General features: G+C 35.7%; 2 protein-coding genes across 8 annotated transcripts; both read right to left on the bottom strand.

The window, feature by feature from the left end:
* LOC137721050 (phytosulfokines) lies at window positions 1–581 on the bottom strand. Its single transcript, XM_068460174.2, has 2 exons — window positions 383–581; window positions 1–283 (listed from the first exon to the last, which is right to left on the bottom strand). Exons 1-2 carry the CDS (start codon window positions 521–523, stop codon window positions 152–154), a joined length of 273 nt encoding a protein of 90 aa, XP_068316275.2. The 5' UTR covers window positions 524–581; the 3' UTR covers window positions 1–151.
* A 2730-nt stretch (window positions 582–3311) lies between these two features.
* Window positions 3312–16141, bottom strand: LOC137725441 (pre-mRNA-processing protein 40B). 7 transcript variants are annotated; one of them, XM_068464125.2, is made up of 31 exons: window positions 15970–16141; window positions 15794–15868; window positions 15239–15348; window positions 14864–14925; window positions 14253–14318; window positions 13822–14157; window positions 13576–13737; window positions 13407–13483; window positions 13192–13261; window positions 10756–10808; window positions 10608–10665; window positions 10139–10476; window positions 9972–10032; window positions 9799–9894; window positions 9593–9661; window positions 9431–9508; window positions 9009–9095; window positions 8879–8913; window positions 8668–8773; window positions 8067–8147; window positions 7889–7981; window positions 7764–7817; window positions 7558–7674; window positions 7292–7390; window positions 6898–6945; window positions 6733–6825; window positions 5784–5891; window positions 5568–5632; window positions 4171–4270; window positions 3744–4040; window positions 3312–3653 (listed from the first exon to the last, which is right to left on the bottom strand). In XM_068464125.2, exons 4-31 carry the CDS (start codon window positions 14894–14896, stop codon window positions 3516–3518), a joined length of 3018 nt encoding a protein of 1005 aa, XP_068320226.2. In that variant the 5' UTR covers window positions 14897–14925; window positions 15239–15348; window positions 15794–15868; window positions 15970–16141; the 3' UTR covers window positions 3312–3515. The 7 variants fall into 7 exon arrangements, with proteins under 7 accessions (XP_068320226.2, XP_068320227.2, XP_068320223.2 ...); XM_068464126.2 differs by having other exon boundaries at window positions 3312–3650; XM_068464122.2 differs by having other exon boundaries at window positions 15239–15306; window positions 15970–16120.
* Window positions 16142–19343: the final 3202 nt, after the last annotated feature.

Below are 19343 nucleotides of genomic sequence, written 5' to 3'. Positions count from 1 at the left end.
TAGAAGAACTACTCCACAACTCTATATATCATTTATACACCGGCTAGTACACAGAAAAATTCCTAAAATAAATTGGTAAATTAAGTGTAGAAATATAAACTAAATCAATTAAGAATACATGATGCATAATTACATATGAAGAAAAATTAATTTATGGATTGTGCTTCTGTGTATAGATGTAATCAATGTGAGCCGCAAGAGTTCTTCTCATCAGGCACTCATCTTCTCCAACTCCATCACAACTTTCCTCCACCATGGCTTTTTCGACCTCAACATCCTTCAACTACATTAATAAAACACAAATTAGCAAATTTTACCACAAAGTTAGCTAGTTTATAATCTGATTTTGGAAGAAATAAATTATAATTAGTGAAATAATTACCTCAGGTTGAACTTTCATGGCACTGACATCAGAAGAAGAAGAAGAAGAAGAAGAAGAAAGCAACGGCCGCGCCATCGTGCCGGATAATGTAAGGAAGAGGAGGAGGGCAACCACACTGAGGCTGGTGAGCTTGGACGACATGTTTGATTAAAACGATGAGATGTGAGCTAGCTAGCTGTATTAGATTGTGAGGGGAGACTGTATGGAGGACTATATATAGAAGTTGAAGAACATGGGAAGGGCAAATGTGGAATTTTGAAAATGAATCTGGTGACTCGTTTCTGCCTACTACTTGCCGTTGACCATTTCTAGAAGGCTAGCCAGCCGCAATTGTATTTAATATTACGACAAAGCTTCCGCAACGGCGTTTCGAATGGGGATGTCATAATGCCATTCGACTTGACAGATTTCTTTAAAAAAAAACAATATTATTTATACTAAAGAGTAGGAAAATGGGTTAAGTCTCATAATAAACTAGAAATAATATGGTTCAAATTTGTCTTTGATAATAATCAAACATAAGACTTTTCTTATAAGTGAATATTATTATTAGACCATAGTACTAAGTGACATGAAGAAGAAATATTTTGCTCATTTGATATTTTAACTATAGATTAACTAAATCACTTTTTTTTTTTTTTCACTAGAGAGAGTATGACGAAGGAAATCTACTATTTCGGATACAGGTTTTTAACCATTTTAACTACAAATTCTTTCAAACTGTATAAAACTTAACATTTAACAATAAAGTATCCATTTGCACAACCAAAAACCTCCTAAACCAAAGATATTGTTTACGTATCACCTTTGCCACATTGTAATTTTTTTTTTTTTTTTTTGGTCAATAGCCACATTGTAAATTTAAGAGTTCTACACATATGTCATTAACTCGTTACAAGTTGAACATATTTTTTAAGTCACATTAATATTATATAATCACAATTGATTGTCGATGATTATTTTGTTTTGAGTTAAAAAAGTTTCGAGTTTAAATTTAATGTGCGACAATTATTTAATAAACATTGAAGTGCAATCTCATATTTGATTCGATCACCGTCGGTGATGAGGTCTATCAATTTGCTACGAATTGTTTATTCAGTCTTTCTTTCATCCCCATCTCTAAAATCCAAACCATGCAAATGCTAATCAAATAATTAACACTTTTTATTGGAGTCAAAACAATTAATTAGTTAATTATAATTAACACCTGCATGTGAAGTTGTGAACACAGGATTATTCTCCGCGGGTGTATTTTTTGGTCACGGACCGACAGATTTAACGTACGCGTTCGTTGACAAAGTTGAAGGCACGTAAGCGAATAGTGTAAGCATGCACGTATGTTCCAAGAACCATGCATATAAAATCTTTGTTTTTATCTAAAATTAGAGTAATTTAATGATATTAAAAATCGGATTAGTCCAAAACTGCACACGTGTATACGAATATTCTGTCCCCTCCAATGTCACCTGAAGGCTTCACGGGTGACGAATATTTAGTTGAATAAATCACCTAGTAGGTATTGCAGGATGTAATTAAGAATGTTCTATTTAATTAACTATTAAAAATACACACACAAAACTGGGAAAGAGAAAAACTATTGAAAAATGTTTGGATTCTTCCACGGTGATATGAAACATTACAATTAGAAAAATTGTTTGTCTTTTTTTTAATAAACAATATTATGTACATTAGGGTTGGGGAGTTGGCTAAACCTCACAATGGACTAACAATAATGTGATTCAAATTTGCATTTGATGAGAATCGAACCTAAAATATCTCATTAATTACAAGTGAAGATAAATATTACTGGATCGTAATACTAAGTGGCAGAAAAAAATTGTTTGGGTTCTTACCCCATTTTAATGAAGTTTTTTGTTTTTACCGCGCATTATGAACCTTATTAGTTTCAATGCTCAACCACCTTATTTTGGAGTTTAAAGTTATCGTATGCTTGTCACGTAACGAGAAAGATATAAATAACTTGCCGACAGGCACAAGCAAATGATAAATAAACTATGGGATTTTTCTGATTAATCTTCTTATATGCTAAACGTAGACCATTCTTTTGGAATTAATTATTAGTTGTTGGGTGTTGGTAGGGTTGGGTGGCTCAAAAGTATAAGGAGAAAAATTAAGAATGTAGGCATGGCAATGGGAATGAAAAGAAGCTTCTTTTCGTCACCCCTTACAAAGCTTTCAGCCTTGTAATATATGTCAAGTTAGATATAAGCGATATTCTACTCTAAATTAATCTTAACTACGAAAAAAGAAATTTAAATTTGGATGCTAAAAGAATAGTACACTGCTCTAGCTAACTTGACTTAATCCAAATCTGCAGTACAAAAAAGCCGAGAAAGGTACAATCTTCCAAAGAAAATAAAATTTCATTTGTATAATCTTCAGATAATTTGAATTTCACTATAATCTTCCAAATGACAGAAATTGAATAAAAACATTGAACGAAATCCCACCAATATCTATTAAGTTAGAAAAACAGAGTACGACATGTTTCAAATATCATTTCTTCCATTTGTATTATTTGCAATCTACATGATTTCTGCATCACTATTGACTAGAAAGCTAATATGCTCCCCAAGACAGGAAACTTCGATGAAGGCAACGGCTCATCAAGTTAGCCGCGACAAACTTGTTTTTCAGCGACTCGCAACTAGCTTTTCATTGAAGTAGGTCGCTTCAACAGACGAAAAGAAGTCCCACACCAACTTCAAATGCTAAAAGCCACAGAAGTGGCGGTTCTCCGTAGAAAAACCAAATGGAAGTGAATCTTATCAGACCCGGCCACCCCCGAGAAACAAAAGACTACCGGAAAAAGAAGCAACCTCTGTATTGTGTATACAATGAAACCCTTGGCCACACAAAAGAAACAAATATGCTCAAGCTCAAGAAGGCAAGGAAGAGACCGGAAAAATAGTTTAACAGAAAGCCTGTTAATGGTTAAAACTAGATGGAAGTAGTACAGCATGATGCAGCTAATTCTTAGTAAAAGAAAAAGGAAATAGCTCTCGAACTAAATATATAGCACTAGAAGTTCTAAGATTGTAAGGAAAACATATATTTCACAATATTAAGAAAAGTTCAAACATGGGTATAAGCAAGTTGGAGGATGAAACAACTACCGACTTTCCCCAACATTGCCAAATTCCCCATCTTCTAGCTCCTCACGATCACCACTTCTACGAGAACCATTCCGGTGATCTCTTTTATGTCTTCTATGTCTGCTTTCGGAATCTGATTCAGGACCAGGTTCCTGCTGTGACATCACGATTAGAAATGAGCTAAACTTTACATCAATGTTTAGATAATAAATCAAATGAAGAGTCACAATTATTTCTCAACATACCCGTCTTGATTTCTTGTGGTCGCTGCTAGATCTGTGAGATTTTCTAGACCGATCATTCTCATTTCCATTCCCATGATCTTCATCACTATGATGCCGCTTCCTATGTCTCCTATTATCATCATGTCCTGACCTCTTTTTCTCTTTGGACTCATGAATATCCACTGCATCAGCTATTTCACTGTCTGCTCCATCTTTCTTGTTGTGTTCCTCGTTTTCTCGTTCATATTCCACCTCTTTTTCCCTTCTTGGCTTCGCCCTTCTTTTGTCTCTTTCTTCTCTCTCCCTTTCCTTCCTTGCCTAGAGGGTGTAAAATAAAAGGAATTCATAGATTCAAATTCAAGGTTTCATTCCACATCGAATAGTGAATAAAAGCTTATAAATCAAACAGATACGGATTTACAAATAATGTGATCCAGCAAATTAGTACCTTTTCCTCCTTTCTTTTTCTCTCCTCTTTTGCTTGTTCTTTCAGTTGCATTACATGCTTTTCAAATATCTCCTTGCAGAAGTTCTCATCACCAATGCCACTACACATGCATCTAACATAATCAGGGAAGAGGATAGTATTTGTTGAAGACTAACAAAGCCAAAACAAACGTATCTAGTGATAAGAAATATGCCGAACTTAACTTTCCCATTATAATTTAATTTCAGTTTCTTCAAAATTTTGTAAATTTTCCAAATTTTCTTCTCTACGGCCCTAAACATCAGGCCAGACAATAGAGATCTCTCGGATATTAAACTTTAGGCCCAAAAGTGACTGTTAAAGCAGATAAATTATGAGTCACAAAATTGTGCTTCAAATTAACCATAGTTGGTCACCACATAAAATCAAGGATGAACTGCCAATTTAGTCCCTGAATTAGCACCTTTGTGAAAATTAGGTCCCTAAACTATTTTTGTCAGAAAAATCAGTCCTTGAATTATAAAAATCTGTCAATTACATCCCTAATATTATATTCGAAGCAACTATATTCAATTTTCCGTCAATTTCAGTCACATTACTTGCATGTGATACACATTGGAGGGTCGACTGGTAGTTTTTCAAAAAGTAATAGTGTATGGAGTTAACTTTGGAGGGTAAATTGGTAGTTTTTCATAAGAAATAGTATAAGTTAACTTTGGAGGGTAAATTAGACGTTAGATCCGCAACCTATATGAAATGTTAAGGGCTTATAGGCGAAAAAATGATGGTATTACACTCTAAAGTGTGTCGATTGACTTAAGTTGACGAAACAACAACAACAACAACAAAGCCTTTTCCCACTACGTGGGGTCGGCTATGTGAATCCTAGAACGCCATTGCGCTCGGTTATGTGTCATGTCATCCGTTAGATCCAAGTACTCTTAAGTCTTTTCTTAGGGTCACTTCCAAAGTTTTCCTAGGTCTTCCTCTACCCCTTCAGCCCTGGACCACTGTTCCGTAATCGCATCTTCTAACCAGAGCGTCAATAGGCCTTCTTTGCACATGTCCAAACCACCGTAACCGATTTTTTCTCATCTTTCCTTCAATTTCGGCTACTCCTACTTTACCTCGGATATCCTCATTCCTAATCTTATCCTTTCTCGTGTGCCCACACTTAAGTTGACAAAATATTGGATAAAATAGCTTTGAATATAATAGTAGGGATGAAATTAGCAATTTTTAATGAATTTAGGGACTGATTTTCCCCAAAAAAAATAATTCAGGAACCTAATTTTCATTGAGGTGATAATTGAAGGACTAAATCTACACTTCACCTAAAATTAACATACCAAAAACACTATTATAGCACAAAACACAGTTGGAAGGTGATTCAAGTTGTTACGTGTAATAAGCTATACCTGTACTCTTGACTAATTTCAAGAAGTGGTTTGTAGTCCTCCCACTTGGAAGATGGAGTTATCTCCTGCAGCAAATAATGAATCAGAAAGATGACAAGATTTCAAACCAAAAACTAGAAGATAATATTGAAAGATATTCTAGTGGTGCCAATTGCCAAACCATTAGGAAAATAACAGAATCATAAATACCAGATATTGGAACACAGCATGCCACACCTTGATAGAAGATAAAAGATGAGAGAAGTCCTCTGCAAGACGTTTAAGCTTTTTAGCTTCTTTCTCCTCCTTTTCCCTCACTCGTTCCAGTAACTCATTGAAAACTAGCTGCAAGGCAGTTGAAAATCACATAAGATCATTGCAGCACATTTACCAAAACAAAGTACTTATTGTAGGATGAAAGGGAAAAATAAAAACAATGGATCATTAAAAATTAAATTGTCAACAGAGAACAGACTTTTCTTGCCACACGGAAACTTCGCCACTCTGGTTGATATTTCAAACATCAATATGAAAGAATATACTTGCACATAGTGATGTTTTCCTATGTGTTATATTCCTTGGAACTTCTTGAATGCTTATAAGTTATATCTACCTCATGCTAAAGTAGTGAAAAGTTCATCTAAAATTCATCCATGACAACTTGACTGGCAAAGACTGAAAATTTGGAACAATGGCATTGATTTAGTTTAAGAATGCATATGGTAGCTTCATCACGACTAGGGAATTATATCTGAGGTTGAGTAAATGTAGCAACCTTCTTTGCAATATGTTCTTGGATCCTTTCTTGAAAAATTGGTACATTGGTTACTGAAGTGTAGGCACTATTTTAAAAATTAACAAGCAAATACATTGTTACCTATAATTGATGTGTTGACCAGTGTTTGTCCATGGTGGTTTCCACAAATCATTAACTTTAGTTATTTAGATGATTCTTAAGAGCAATGATCCACATGATGAAAGCTAATATCCATAAGAGAAATTCTAAGGTCCAATGACCAAACTACATGCCCATCCAACCACCCAACCAATGTATTTTGGTTCCAAAAACCCTGTGTGGTCCTACATCTGTGTGTGCTACCGTATTTAGCAGCCGAAGGAAGAATCTCTCCCATTAAAGACTTCTCAAGTTTAAATATCATAATATTTGTTTGAAGTCTAAATGTACCTTTAAGTTGGCATCTGAAATCGGTGGAGTGCCAATATCATTTGATAAAACAGTTTTGAAGTCTTCAAACTTCCAAGTTGATGTAAGCACGACCTAAAAGCAACCACACATTAGATATCTAATGATAGTAGAAAATATAAACAAGAAAAATCTGACAAATCAAACCTTTCCCAATTTCACTGCATCTTTTATCCGAGTTTTGTCCTCCTGATACTGTAAAAGAAATAGGCAAGATTTCTAGTTTGTAAGCAACTAAGAACTTAAACTAAAGATTCAAGAAAAAACAGTAAGATGCCTTACTCATGCGTTTGAAAAAAAAAAAAAAAAAAAGAAAAAAAAAAAGAAAGCTTAACTACAACTTTTTTAATATTGTTAGAGGAAAAGAAAGAAGAAATTTTTGCTGAAATGTAATTACAGAATCAAATTAAAGGGACCCAAACATGGAAACTTAAACCAAATAGATTCATAGGGAAAGTTGACGAATTGTCATTGGAGGACAGATTTATAGATCCTGTTTCATTTTAAGAAATATAAAAAAGGCAAGGTATAGTTTAATTACTTGTTTCGTTAGTTCCTCAACAACATCATCGAACAAATCTTTTGGAGTAGCACCAGAGGCGTTTGATGCAACTGCCAGATATGCAGGTAGGTCTTTCACCTAAAGAGGAAAGAAGAAAAGGGGAAAAAAGGGAGTTCAAAACATGAGATGATAACATGATAGCAGCTAAATTAAGTGTAGCTGGAAAAAAAATTATGTTTTCATCACAATTTTGAATTTTTTCAAAGGAAATAACATTACAGATACAGGGGAAAAGGTATATTAACCTTCATGCAGTAATCACGCCACTGAGTTTTGAATGTAAGAGTGCCTTCCGTGAGATGTTCTTCCATTAATTTGCGGAACTCATCGCGGTTTTTACGTTCTGCCTTTCTCAATTCTTCCTATTCTCCAAGAAAACCCAGATAAAAAAAATTGTCCATTTGAACATAAACATATATATCAATGTCAGCACAGTCAAACAATAAAGAACCTTCTGTATCCTCTTCTGCTCCTCCTCTTCCTTTTGTAGATCCAGCAAATATTCCTGTGAACGACATTGTACAATAAGCTTCAACATCCGGTTGGAAGTATAACTAGATAAATGAGAAGCATTACCTGGAAAATTTCCAAACGATCAATTTTTTCAAGACGTGAACATCTTTCATCAGCCTCTAAACGATCTTGAACTTTTCTCCACTGGATGTTTGCCTAAATGAGAAGGTGATGCCAAGATCCATAAGTTTTAATGGCAAAAGAACCCCATGAATACAAAAGAACCATGCTAAAAGAGAACCTTGATGAAATCACAAGATTCCAAGAATCTCCTGTATTCCAATACATTGCGCTTACGTTCCTCCTGTGCTTTTGCTCGTTCCTGTTCCAAATCCAGTTTAACAGCAATAAGAGCATATTTACTTAGAATCTATGATCATCAAAGCACCAAATGATAATGGGCATCAAATGTCAATTTAAAGTACTTCCACACTATGTTAATAGATACTATCACAATGAGGACGAATGGAAAAAATGGCAAGGTTAAATTTGTAGCACCTAATTTATGAGGTCAGTCATATCTAAAGCTCTGTTTGTCAGCTAAGAATCGCCATTCAAAAATCAAGCTTTAAAATGAGCAAATCTCAATATATCCATGCCTTTTTCTGTACATAAATACATGCATACAAATATACACACTGGAAAGTGGAAACACACACAAATGCACACTAAGTCTTAAGGAGGTCAACTCAGGTACAATAGTTAGACAAGCAAGGATTCCTCAGCAACATCCCAGCCTTAAGTTGCTCAATGCCAATGTACATTTTGCAACTAAGGGGTGTAAACATCCACAACATGCATATAAATGTTACATATACAGGAGAAAAATGGCAGATAATTACTTTCTTTTGGAGTTCCTCAATATAGTCTTCAAACATCTCCCTGCGATCTCTATCCCGTTCAACAGCTTTGAAACGTTCATCATTTTCAAATATGTTCTCTACTTTTCTGTATGATAATTTAACCATCAGTCTTATACATACATATAGGTATCAAACTGTCTATTAACCACACATTGGAAACAGAAGAATATTGATACAAGGAAAGACAGACCCCCATCTTGCAGATGATGTTAACTCTGAGCATTCCTGCAAGGAATTCAAGCCATGAATAAATAAATAAGACAAAGCATATAATTTCTATGTAGAGAAGAAGAATTTGAGGGGAGCAGATAACAACATACTTCCAGCATTGTTTTGAATTCATCCCGTGCCTTTTTCTGTTTGATACGCCTCTCCTCAGCCTCCTGCTTTTTCCTTTGTACCAAGAACTGAAGCATAATAACAACATTAGTGATTATTTACAGGCATATAGATATACAGTGAATCGTTAGCAGCACCAATTATATACCCTAAGAGTGATTGAAACAATACACATCTATAACTTAATAAGAATACCAGACAGGACTGTCAGGATTTAATGGTAAACTCAGTGTAAAAAAAATCCATGGATCCAGTACTTGAGAGTTGACCACTACGTATCAAAGTCTAGAAGATTGAGACAATACCACATCCCCTTCCCAGGAACTCACTTTCATGAAACCACTACTAGGTATATCTATTAATTTCTTTGATACGAGTGCACACAACAATGTGAAAGATTTACCTCATTAAAAGCTTGCTTCCGCTCTCCAAGTGTTTTAAGAGCACCATATCTCTTGTCATTAATTATCACTCTCATGGCCTGCTAATTTTCAGGATTATATCATGAACTTTTAACATATATTAGCGAAAAAACTGAGAGCATATATGGCAATAATTGAATTACCCGATCCCAAGTCCAATCAGAACCAATATTTGTAGACTCAAGGAGCGCTTTAAATGCATTTTTGGCCTCCTGAAAAAGAAAGAAGAAGGTAAATAATAAGGGTATTGCCATGAAAGTAACAATGACAGAAACTGAAATGCATTCATATTTGAGAAAGCAACAATGAATGAGAACGCAGTGTCTCAAAATTTGAAATTTATTTGTACCAGTTTATTTTCATATGGTATGGGTTCCCGATCAACTGATTTTTCTTCAGCGGCAATATCATTAATCTTCTTTCCCGTTGCATCATCCTTAGCTTCCTGCAACACCTCGCTATTTAAGTTGCTAGAAAAGTATGTCAGGAATTCAAAAACTACAGAAGAAACCTAAGAAATACCTCATTCTCCTGAGCAGGAACTCCATCAGCAGAACTATCAAAATCCTGAGCTGATATTTCCCTACAAATTGGGCGCAAGAAAAGTCAGATTCTCGGAATACATGCCAAATATACCTCCTCCAAATGCAAACGAAAATTTCATAAAAAAAACCAGTTAATGACAGTACATTGGTTCTGCACCAGCATCGTTGATTGTGACAGCAGCTTCAGTACTTCCCATAACAGTGGCAGATGGTGCAACAGGTGTCTGAACTTCACTGGGATTTTCTTTCAAAGAAGAATCCACAACAGGTGAGGCAGATGTTCTTGATGGTACAGCAGTTTGAACATCACCAGTGGCAACAACTGGTGCCACCGAAACAGGGCTTGATTTTACTTGAGCAGTACCGATTGAAGTATCAGCTTCAGCTACAGAGGGAGAAACAGTGACTGTGGCATGATGATCACCAAGCGTTTCCTGTTGTATTTCCTTCACAGACGCCTTTTCTACTAGCTCTCGAGCCAACTTTTTAATATATATATAAATAAAAACATATTTTTTAGAGGACTAGTGGGAGAAAATTAAAAAAAAACTGAAAAACTATATAAGGTTGAGGGAATGATGAGTGGCATAAGCGAATGGGTTGGAACAAAAACCTTAAGTTCCTCAGGCATAGTCCATCTTGATTCTTTGGTGACCTTGTTGTAGTAATACCTGCAACATTTGCATGTAGGATGAAGTAAGCAAGTGCAATTGTGAACTTGCATTGATGACTTTCTCAACGCAAAAATACCAATTACTCACTTTCTTCCATCAGGACTGGTAAACTCCTTCCAGTTTGTTGATGCATCTGCCCTCTGTCCCAGTGAAGATACAAAATAAGTCGAATCTCTATCTTAAATAATACTTTCTCCCAAACAAGAATGCTAGAGAAAGGAAGGGCAGGAATAAAACAATAAGAACCAAAGTTCTTACAGCAAAAGCATAAACAGCACTACAGTCCTAATAAAAAATTTAAAACTATTCAATTTTGATCCTAATCCAGCACAACAAAGAAGATGCGTGACGATGACTCTCTCTCTCTCTCTCTCTCTCTCACGCACACAAAGGCATACATGTATTGAAGAAGACATTAATCAGCACATTTCAGTAAAAATATACAAGAGAGAGCCAATGGAGAAGATGAAATTCGAAAACCAAATGATATTAAGTCTAAAATAGTTCTAGTTTTCATCCTAACATTAAAGCACGCAGACAAAAGTTGCTTAAGGTCAACAATGGATGAATTTCACCTGAAACTGTCTAATAATACCCATAACTCCCTCCATTGCCCCTAGAACTAACAGCTAATACAAATTTTAAAAATGGTGGGGGGATTTTGACTGGTGGGTGTGGCTAGGGGTTGATGTTCCTCTTTATTTTACTAATATTATCCAAATGAAATTTTAAAGTTTAAATAATTAAAAAAAAATCTATTGATTTTAGATCAATTAATGAATATTTTAATATGTTTTACCTGTAAACAGACAAAATGCACTAAGATTGTTTTGTTTGGCAGCACTTAACAAATTGATAACATAGTGACAAAAAACGTCTTTAACCCTTACCAACTTGCAACATCAACTTATGCAAAGGCCATTCTAATATAGAATGCCAATGATAAAAGTCGCCAAAGCTATTGAAATAATCAGCCATTGCAACCTTCTTATCCTCTATGGCACTAAAGATTACACACGACTTGAAGGACAAACCCCAAACGATATGAGGCCAAACCCTTCAAACTACAAGGAAGATACTAAATTTTTTTAAAAACTCAAATAAGATATCTTTTATACCATAATGAGAGATGAGTAGCTATCAGAGCCAGATTTTTGAAACTGGAAACACAACATATGCATGTATAAAAGAAAGATTATGCTTATGCAAGTTATGGGGTTGGTTTTCGAGTTTCTTATCAGTGTAAATGTGAAAAATGATAATTTATTCAAATAGTATGCACTAAGAATTAAACATACAACATATCACACCAATGTAGAGCAAGCAACAAAGACCCACAGCATATCCTACCTCCCAATAGATTGGCACGGCATGTACCTGTAACCATCTTTAAAGCTATGGACATCGCCCAATGCAGAAATGGATGAAGAATAAATTGAAAAAATTCTTAAAAAGGAATTAAATCACCATTAACACTGTTTCTAGGACTAATGCAAATAGAAAACAGCAGAAAACAAAACTCATAATACCTTGGAAGCCCTTACTAAAAGAGAATACCTTCGAATTACGTCAAACACTAAATGATTAAGAATAATAGCAATATGACAAGAAGTAAAGATGCAAGTAATTTACCAGAACATGTATACCGAACATAAAAGATTAGGTAAGATGATACAAATACCATGAAACTCAGATAACAATTATGGAGAGACTCATTTTGTGTATTCTTTTAAATTTACTAACTACATGTCTGTAGCCTAAAATTCAAATCTTGTTACGTACTAAATATTCCCCTTACAAAAGCTGTAGGATTTTCCAGAACAACAATTTTTCCATTAACGCTTCCCCTTTTTTTGAACTCTTGGGATATAAGACAATAGTTGGCCTACATCCTAAGAGATTAAACTTTTCCGGATAGTGGTTGATACCAAAGCATTTTGTTTTAAACCCTTGGGACTGCAACCTCTCAATTTACGAGTTCCACATGTTGGGTTCTCCACTGGTCAAGACAGGCCCACATGTGAGGGGGAGTGTGAATATAATAAATAAAAAATAAATAAAAAAATAAAAAAATAAAAAGACATCCTAACAGCATAAACTTATGAGAATAGTAACCAACAGAATTTTTGGGAACTTAGCACCATAGTTGATCCAATTAAAATAAATAAAGTTGCAAAAAATGACTTATCACAACAAGTCAATGTAAGCAGAAAAGCTTAATAACTAATGGTCCAACCAGGCCCTCGACATTGGTAACCTTGCAATAAAATTACAAAATCGTGGGTGCCTGCTTGAGAGGAGCTCCATTCACCAGACTTCATAAAAGTTTGCATTCAGTGTACAAAAATGAAAGACATTTCACTCACAAGTAACTTGATAAATCAAACCCAGTAAGAATAGCACCAACACGGAAAGGAAACACACAGACAAGCTCACAATTTCACGGAAATGAAAACTGTCGATTGATATCACTAAAAATTTTAAAAAGGACACCAGGAAAAGCAAGTTAGTTGCATGACTCACCTCCATTGGTGTCATCAGTTCCAAAGGCTTCTCCCAAGTAGATAATGCTGTCCTCCGGTTGTAATAAAATCTGAAGAGTTCATACAGCAAAGAATATTTTCAATTAGCAAGAGTGACCCTTGAAAAGTGCAGATCAGCCAAGAAATCACTAATGCACAACATTCTAACAAAATAAAGAGTACGATACAAATATGTGGAAAAGTAAGACTAATTACTTTCTTCCATCAGCAGATGTATGCTCTCTCCACTCTGCTGCAGTCCCTCCGACCGGGGGAGGTCGAACACCTGTTTCCTGAAGTTTTAAAGGATAATGAACATTAGCAATAAATGATCATAGATAACTGAGAAGCATGACAACTAGGCTCCAAGCTGAAGAATTCTTACTGGAGCAATGGAGGTGGTTACAGCAGGCCGTTCACTGGTTTGCTGCAGAGGTGTAACTTGTCCCTCAGATGAAACACTGGTTGCATGCGATTGAGGTATAGACTGATACTGGGTGGAGTCATTGAAACTTCTCGGTATTTGACCATAAGAAGAAGTTGCAAACTGCATAAGTGCAAATTATGAATTCAAGGCCTAAAGAATTTCAAGTAAACCAAAAGGTCAACCAAGAACACTCATGAAACTCACAGTATATGATGAAGGGACAGCTGCTCGTGCGCCACCTAAGTTAGGCATGACATTATTTGGAGCTTGTGAATTAGGCTGAGGTAGAGGCAACTCAGATGCAAAATTCCTGTTAGGCTGAGCAACTGGCAATGGAATTGCCTGTGATGGAGGCATACCATGACCTGGCTGACCAGACCTTGGAGGTAGATGCTGCATTGGTTGTGAAAATTGGGGTTGGTGATTTGGGGGAGGCAGCCTAACATTCATCAATGGAGCACCCCTGCCAGCATGCTGAAAGTTTTGAGAAGCCACAGGAATGAACTCCTGCGAATGTGGTGTTGGAACTACTGGGCGGAACTGTAGCATAAAATTAAATTGAAAGGGATTATTTTAATTATAACAATTAATATTGTACAGGTGACACAAATATTTGTCAAGAAGAAATGTGTTACTTGAAAAGACATGGGTGGCAGACTTCGAGGAGGATCAACAGCACCAACTATAGGAGGCCGAAGAGGCTATACAAGGAAAAGAAAATGAAGTTAATTAGCAAAGTATAATTGGCCACATCTATTTTTATAATTTTTTCTTTTATGGAATCAAAAGCTTTCATCCTTTTTGAAAGTTACATGTATTTTTTAAAAGAAATTCAAGTACAGGAAAAAGTATAACCAGTAAAATTATGAAAGGTAAATGGGTGGGTTTTTTTTGTAAAAAGAAACAAATTATATTAAGAACAGAGGAAAATGCGGAAAGGAAGGCGGTAGTCAAGAAGACAATGGAGGAAAATCAAAATACTAAAATATTGGAAAATGGAACTTAGTCACTTCACATGCATAAGAACCTATGAAGATATAAGAAAAGCCTTGATGCATGAAGCTAAGATGCCATGAGTGCCTTAAGCTATATGGAATGTAGATAAAAAGTAACGGCCTCAAAAGAATCCGAAAAGATCACCCTTCATCTCTAAGTAGCGGGAAATATAGATTAAAGAAACACACACACTGAGCATCAAAGAAAAACAAAAAAATTTGTTTTAAAATCTAGGTGGTTTACAAATTACCTGTAGACCTGAAAATTGAGGGTTATTGGCCATTTCACCAAGATACAAGCCTCTGAAAGCAACTGCAAAGACAATAAACATCATTAGAATCTTACAGAATCAAGGGAGCATGTTAGGATGGACGCTTCAAATTATCAAGTACTTATCGTCAACAATCCACGTAATGGAAATTACACCAAATATACAGTCTATATGATTTGATCCAGTCTGCAAAGAAAACTGAAACCTAAACTTTGTGGCATTGAGGGTTGCAGATTCAGAAAGATGTTCGTTAAATTATCATTGCTAAGAAGAGATATTAAGACTAAACTACATTCTAGAGGCAATGCACAGAAAGATGAAACAAGAAAAAGAAGGGTAAAGGTAGAGTAGTACCAAATTATAATATGATAGCAGGAAGTCCTCTATGATGATTGATATGCGCAACAAAGACTTAATAAGCACTGCACCAAAGAGTGATCCAATTCAAGTTCAAGGAATCAAATCTGCAATAAAAAAACAAAAACAGAGCAACCCAGAAAGTTATGAAACAAATACTAAGTAACCATTTTTATCTTGCAGTTCGGAGACTACGAACTATTTAAAAAAAAATTAATTGCTAACTGAAAAATACAATTTTCTACTGCTTTACAAGAACAGATTTTGAAAACTCAACAAAAAAAAAAAAAAAAGGATTAAATTCTCAGAAAAGCCAAATACACAGATATTTTCTACTGCTTTACAAGAGTCAAGAACAGATTTTGAAAACTCAATTAAAAAAAAAAGGATTAAATTCTCAGAAAAGCCAAATACACAGATATTTTCCAGAAAGCAAAATGTAGGCTGTGACCCTGCCACCACCAAATCCAAAACCAACCCAGAATGTCAATCCAATCAAATTAAAATCCCTAAAGTTTCAAATTTAAGAATCCCAATTAAACAAAAACTGACCTAATTAAATGGATATCCCAACTAGGACAATTGAAGCCGGAGATACATACAGTATCTACATATATATGTTGGAAACTGCAAAAGAATTTTGATTCATCCGACAGCAATGGAATTCAACCGTGATAATAATCACAAAGATAATAAAAATTACGATGAAATTTGAAGGAAAATCGTACCAGCTCAGTGATGAAAGCAATGAGGTGAAGCACGTGAGAACTTGAAGCCTCCGAGCGTTCTCGATCTCGCCCGTCGCAGCTTTTATTTTTCATTTTTTTTTTTTTTTTTTTTGGTCTGAATTTTGCAGCTTTAACTAAAACCAAAAATTTCAACCTAGTCCTCGGTAACTTTGCGGTTTATGATGCGGCTGCCCCTCTTATTGCGGTAAATTTTATATTGTCGCATATATTGTAGTAAGATTTTAATTAAACCGTTTTGACCATGGCACACGTGGATTAGACTAGTTGTTCTCAATAGCGTCATTCCGTCTTGTCATCTTTCTTTGAAATTTGATACGATGAATGCTTATGTCTTTTTATACTCAAGTTTGAATTTATTTTTTGTAGATTTAGAAGTTTAGAATGAAATATTGTCAAATAAAATGATATTTTTCTTTGTGTTTTTCAGATAGTTACGGATATAACTATAAGTTGCAACAACCATAGAGTATATGTGAATTCTTTTTCTTTTTTTTTCCCATTTTGGAGAATACAAATAATAAGATGAATTGTTTGATGATGTATATCAAAAGAATATTCTTACTAGTGTCTTAAAAAGACATTTTATTTTATTAAGGAAGATAGTCAATATTAGAGTCAACTAACTGCCCAAATATGTAATTTAAGAGAGATCTAATTTTGACTTTGCATTAAAATAAAGTTTAAGATTTATAGATCTTGGAATACAAGTAAAACTTTCAGTGGCCAAAAAAAAGGGTTTAAGACTCTAGGGTGCAAAAATGCGGGTTGAAAAACTTCAACTTTAGAACAAGATTAGTGCTTGTTCACCATTTAATAACGTATAAAAATGGCTTTGAGTTCAACTCGACGGAATTCGAGTTGAACGCAAATGTCAAAGAGGCTCTGAATCTTCTTATTGAAGTCAAATCCTTACTTAAACTATTTTTTTATTTTTTTTTGAAAAGAGTACGATATTCATTTATTGGAAGAGAATAAATACAAATAGGAGAATAGTGTGCATATAAGGGCCTTGATAAAAACCTGTTAGGGATTTCAATCCGAACGAGAGAAAAAGAACGTTGTGCACAAATAGCTTAAATAGCTATCGATCCTCAAATAAGCAGTAAATTATAACTTGCTAAAATAGAAAATCATGCAGAGTTTTCGTCCAACAATACATCCATTAGAAGATCTGGTGGCCCGCCAATCCAAGTCTTCTCACCAGTTGATCCAAGATCACTTCACGTAAGGCGAAGAGCGACAACATTGGCCTGGCGAAGAATACAGCTAACCTAGGCATGTGAGAAATCCGATAGGTTAGCACGGACATCCAATAGGCCTCTGCAAACTAGAGGATGTCGATGACCCCATACTCAAGAACACGTTGGCTCATTCCACTACTGCCACGAGGGCCCCTGCCACCTCATCATGAATCTGTGTCTCCAAGCATGGATTAACTGGACCGCCATAATAAGGAATTACAGCCATATAATCAAATCCCATATCCTCCTCGGACGCAGCTGCATTTAAATCTGGCAGATTTGGACGAGGTTAACTTTCCTGATTCGCATTTGAGAGATTGTTCAGTCCCCTTTCATCCCTCGCATTAACTTCGTGGTCAAATTTTTGGTCACCAACGTGTCGACAGCTCTCTGGTGAACCTTCCGACATCTCCTCATCGTCAGGGAGTGGCGCTGCCATCTTCCAGCCTGTTGGTGGATTTAAGCCGAACCGTCTCCCTTGATATTTGCGATAATCCAAACTAATCACATCATTCTGGAACCAACGACCGTATGGTTTCGCTAGATCATCATCATTGCGCCGTCGAAAATGCGAGCACTGCTCCTCAACGTGATCTACCATCCCACAAACTAAGCATGTTAGGGGTAATTTCTCATTATGTACCGAAACCTCAACATGTTCACCCTCTATTTGAATTAGTATACTGCGACGGAGAGGCTTCGAAATATCTACCACTGTTCGGATACGAAGAACGCTTCCGTTCACATCATATATCCTGCTTTGGTGTGTCACTACTTACGTACCCAGGTGGTTCCCCAGAAATTGGCCCATTTGTCGGGTCACATAAGCCAGTGGTAGTCTTTTGACCTGCATCCAGAATTCTTGTAATTTCAATGGAATCCCAGAGGGATGAGTAAGATCATCTGCTGCAGCCAAAACTAAGAGTGCTCTCTCGAACAGCCACGGTCCGCTCCTCATCACTGTGCTTCTTTCACGTTCGTTATTAAAACCAAAGGAGAAAAGATCATTCGCCAACTCCACAATCATAACTCTGGCACTTGGCCTCCAAAGATGATACGTGTTTTTTGTATCTCTCCCGATTGACAGGTTTCCTCGTCAAAAACTTACCCACTAGAAAACCTTTGAATTCTTAAGCAAAAGCCCTTCTTTCTTGTCCACCACAATCACCTGTTGTTCCTCGCTCGTGAGAGCCAGTTGAGAAGAGAAAAGAGTAGTCATATCCTCCATAGCTTCCATTAAAACTTGACCGAGTTTCCTGCAAATTGAAGTCCCAACAGCCACACCAATCCGCCGAATCCTATTAAACATTTAGAGTCTCCACACTACTTTGAACCAATTAATCGGAACTGCAGTATTCCAAACTTGACTCAACGCCCAACGCCGCTGAAAATAATTCGAAAAACCGAAAACCCCAACAAAACCAAACCGTTTGGGTTGGTTAATTTGGTTTGATTTGGTTTTTTTTTTTTTTTTTTCTTTTGGTTTAATTGTTCAATCAATTTGCAAGTGGTCATTTACCACAATGATGGAAAAAAATATCTTATGTGAGTCGAATCTAGTCCATGGTTAATCTAATATCTAACTTATACACGCTATCGCTTGACTAAAAAAAAATAAAAAATAAAAAAGTCCAAACAATTTTTAAAAATAAATGAATATGAAAGAAACGGTTTAATATGCGGTTTTGATTTTACAAACTGTGGATTATAATGCAATATACAATATAAATGATAAATAATACATTGCGTGTTGTACAAAAATCTTTTACCTTCCTAAAAAAACTTGTTTACTGGCATATAAAATTCTTTTTTGCCTTTAGCATCACTCGCTCGTTCTAGTTCGAGGGCAACCATTCTTCTCAAGTCAATTCATCTTTTGTCTTATCACTACTCTAACTGTGGCTCCAATGTCGGCGACCTTTGCCTGCTCGCAGTTGGTGACTAGTGGGACCATCTCTAAAATCAGCTCACGCATGCCCATCAGTCCTGTGTCGTCCACCAAGACAACATATTGGAAATTCTCATGATTTGTAATTTTGTTTGGAATTGTTTCATTAGAAACTGCTTGACGCTGAAACCGAGGCCACGTTGAGGTACATTAAATCATGGAAA

This window comes from Pyrus communis, chromosome 5, assembly GCF_041283825.1.
Source record: "Pyrus communis isolate YQ-2024b chromosome 5, ASM4128382v1, whole genome shotgun sequence".
In the NCBI taxonomy this organism is placed as follows: domain Eukaryota; kingdom Viridiplantae; phylum Streptophyta; class Magnoliopsida; order Rosales; family Rosaceae; genus Pyrus; species Pyrus communis.
This window is presented reverse-complemented; position numbering and strand designations above follow the sequence as displayed.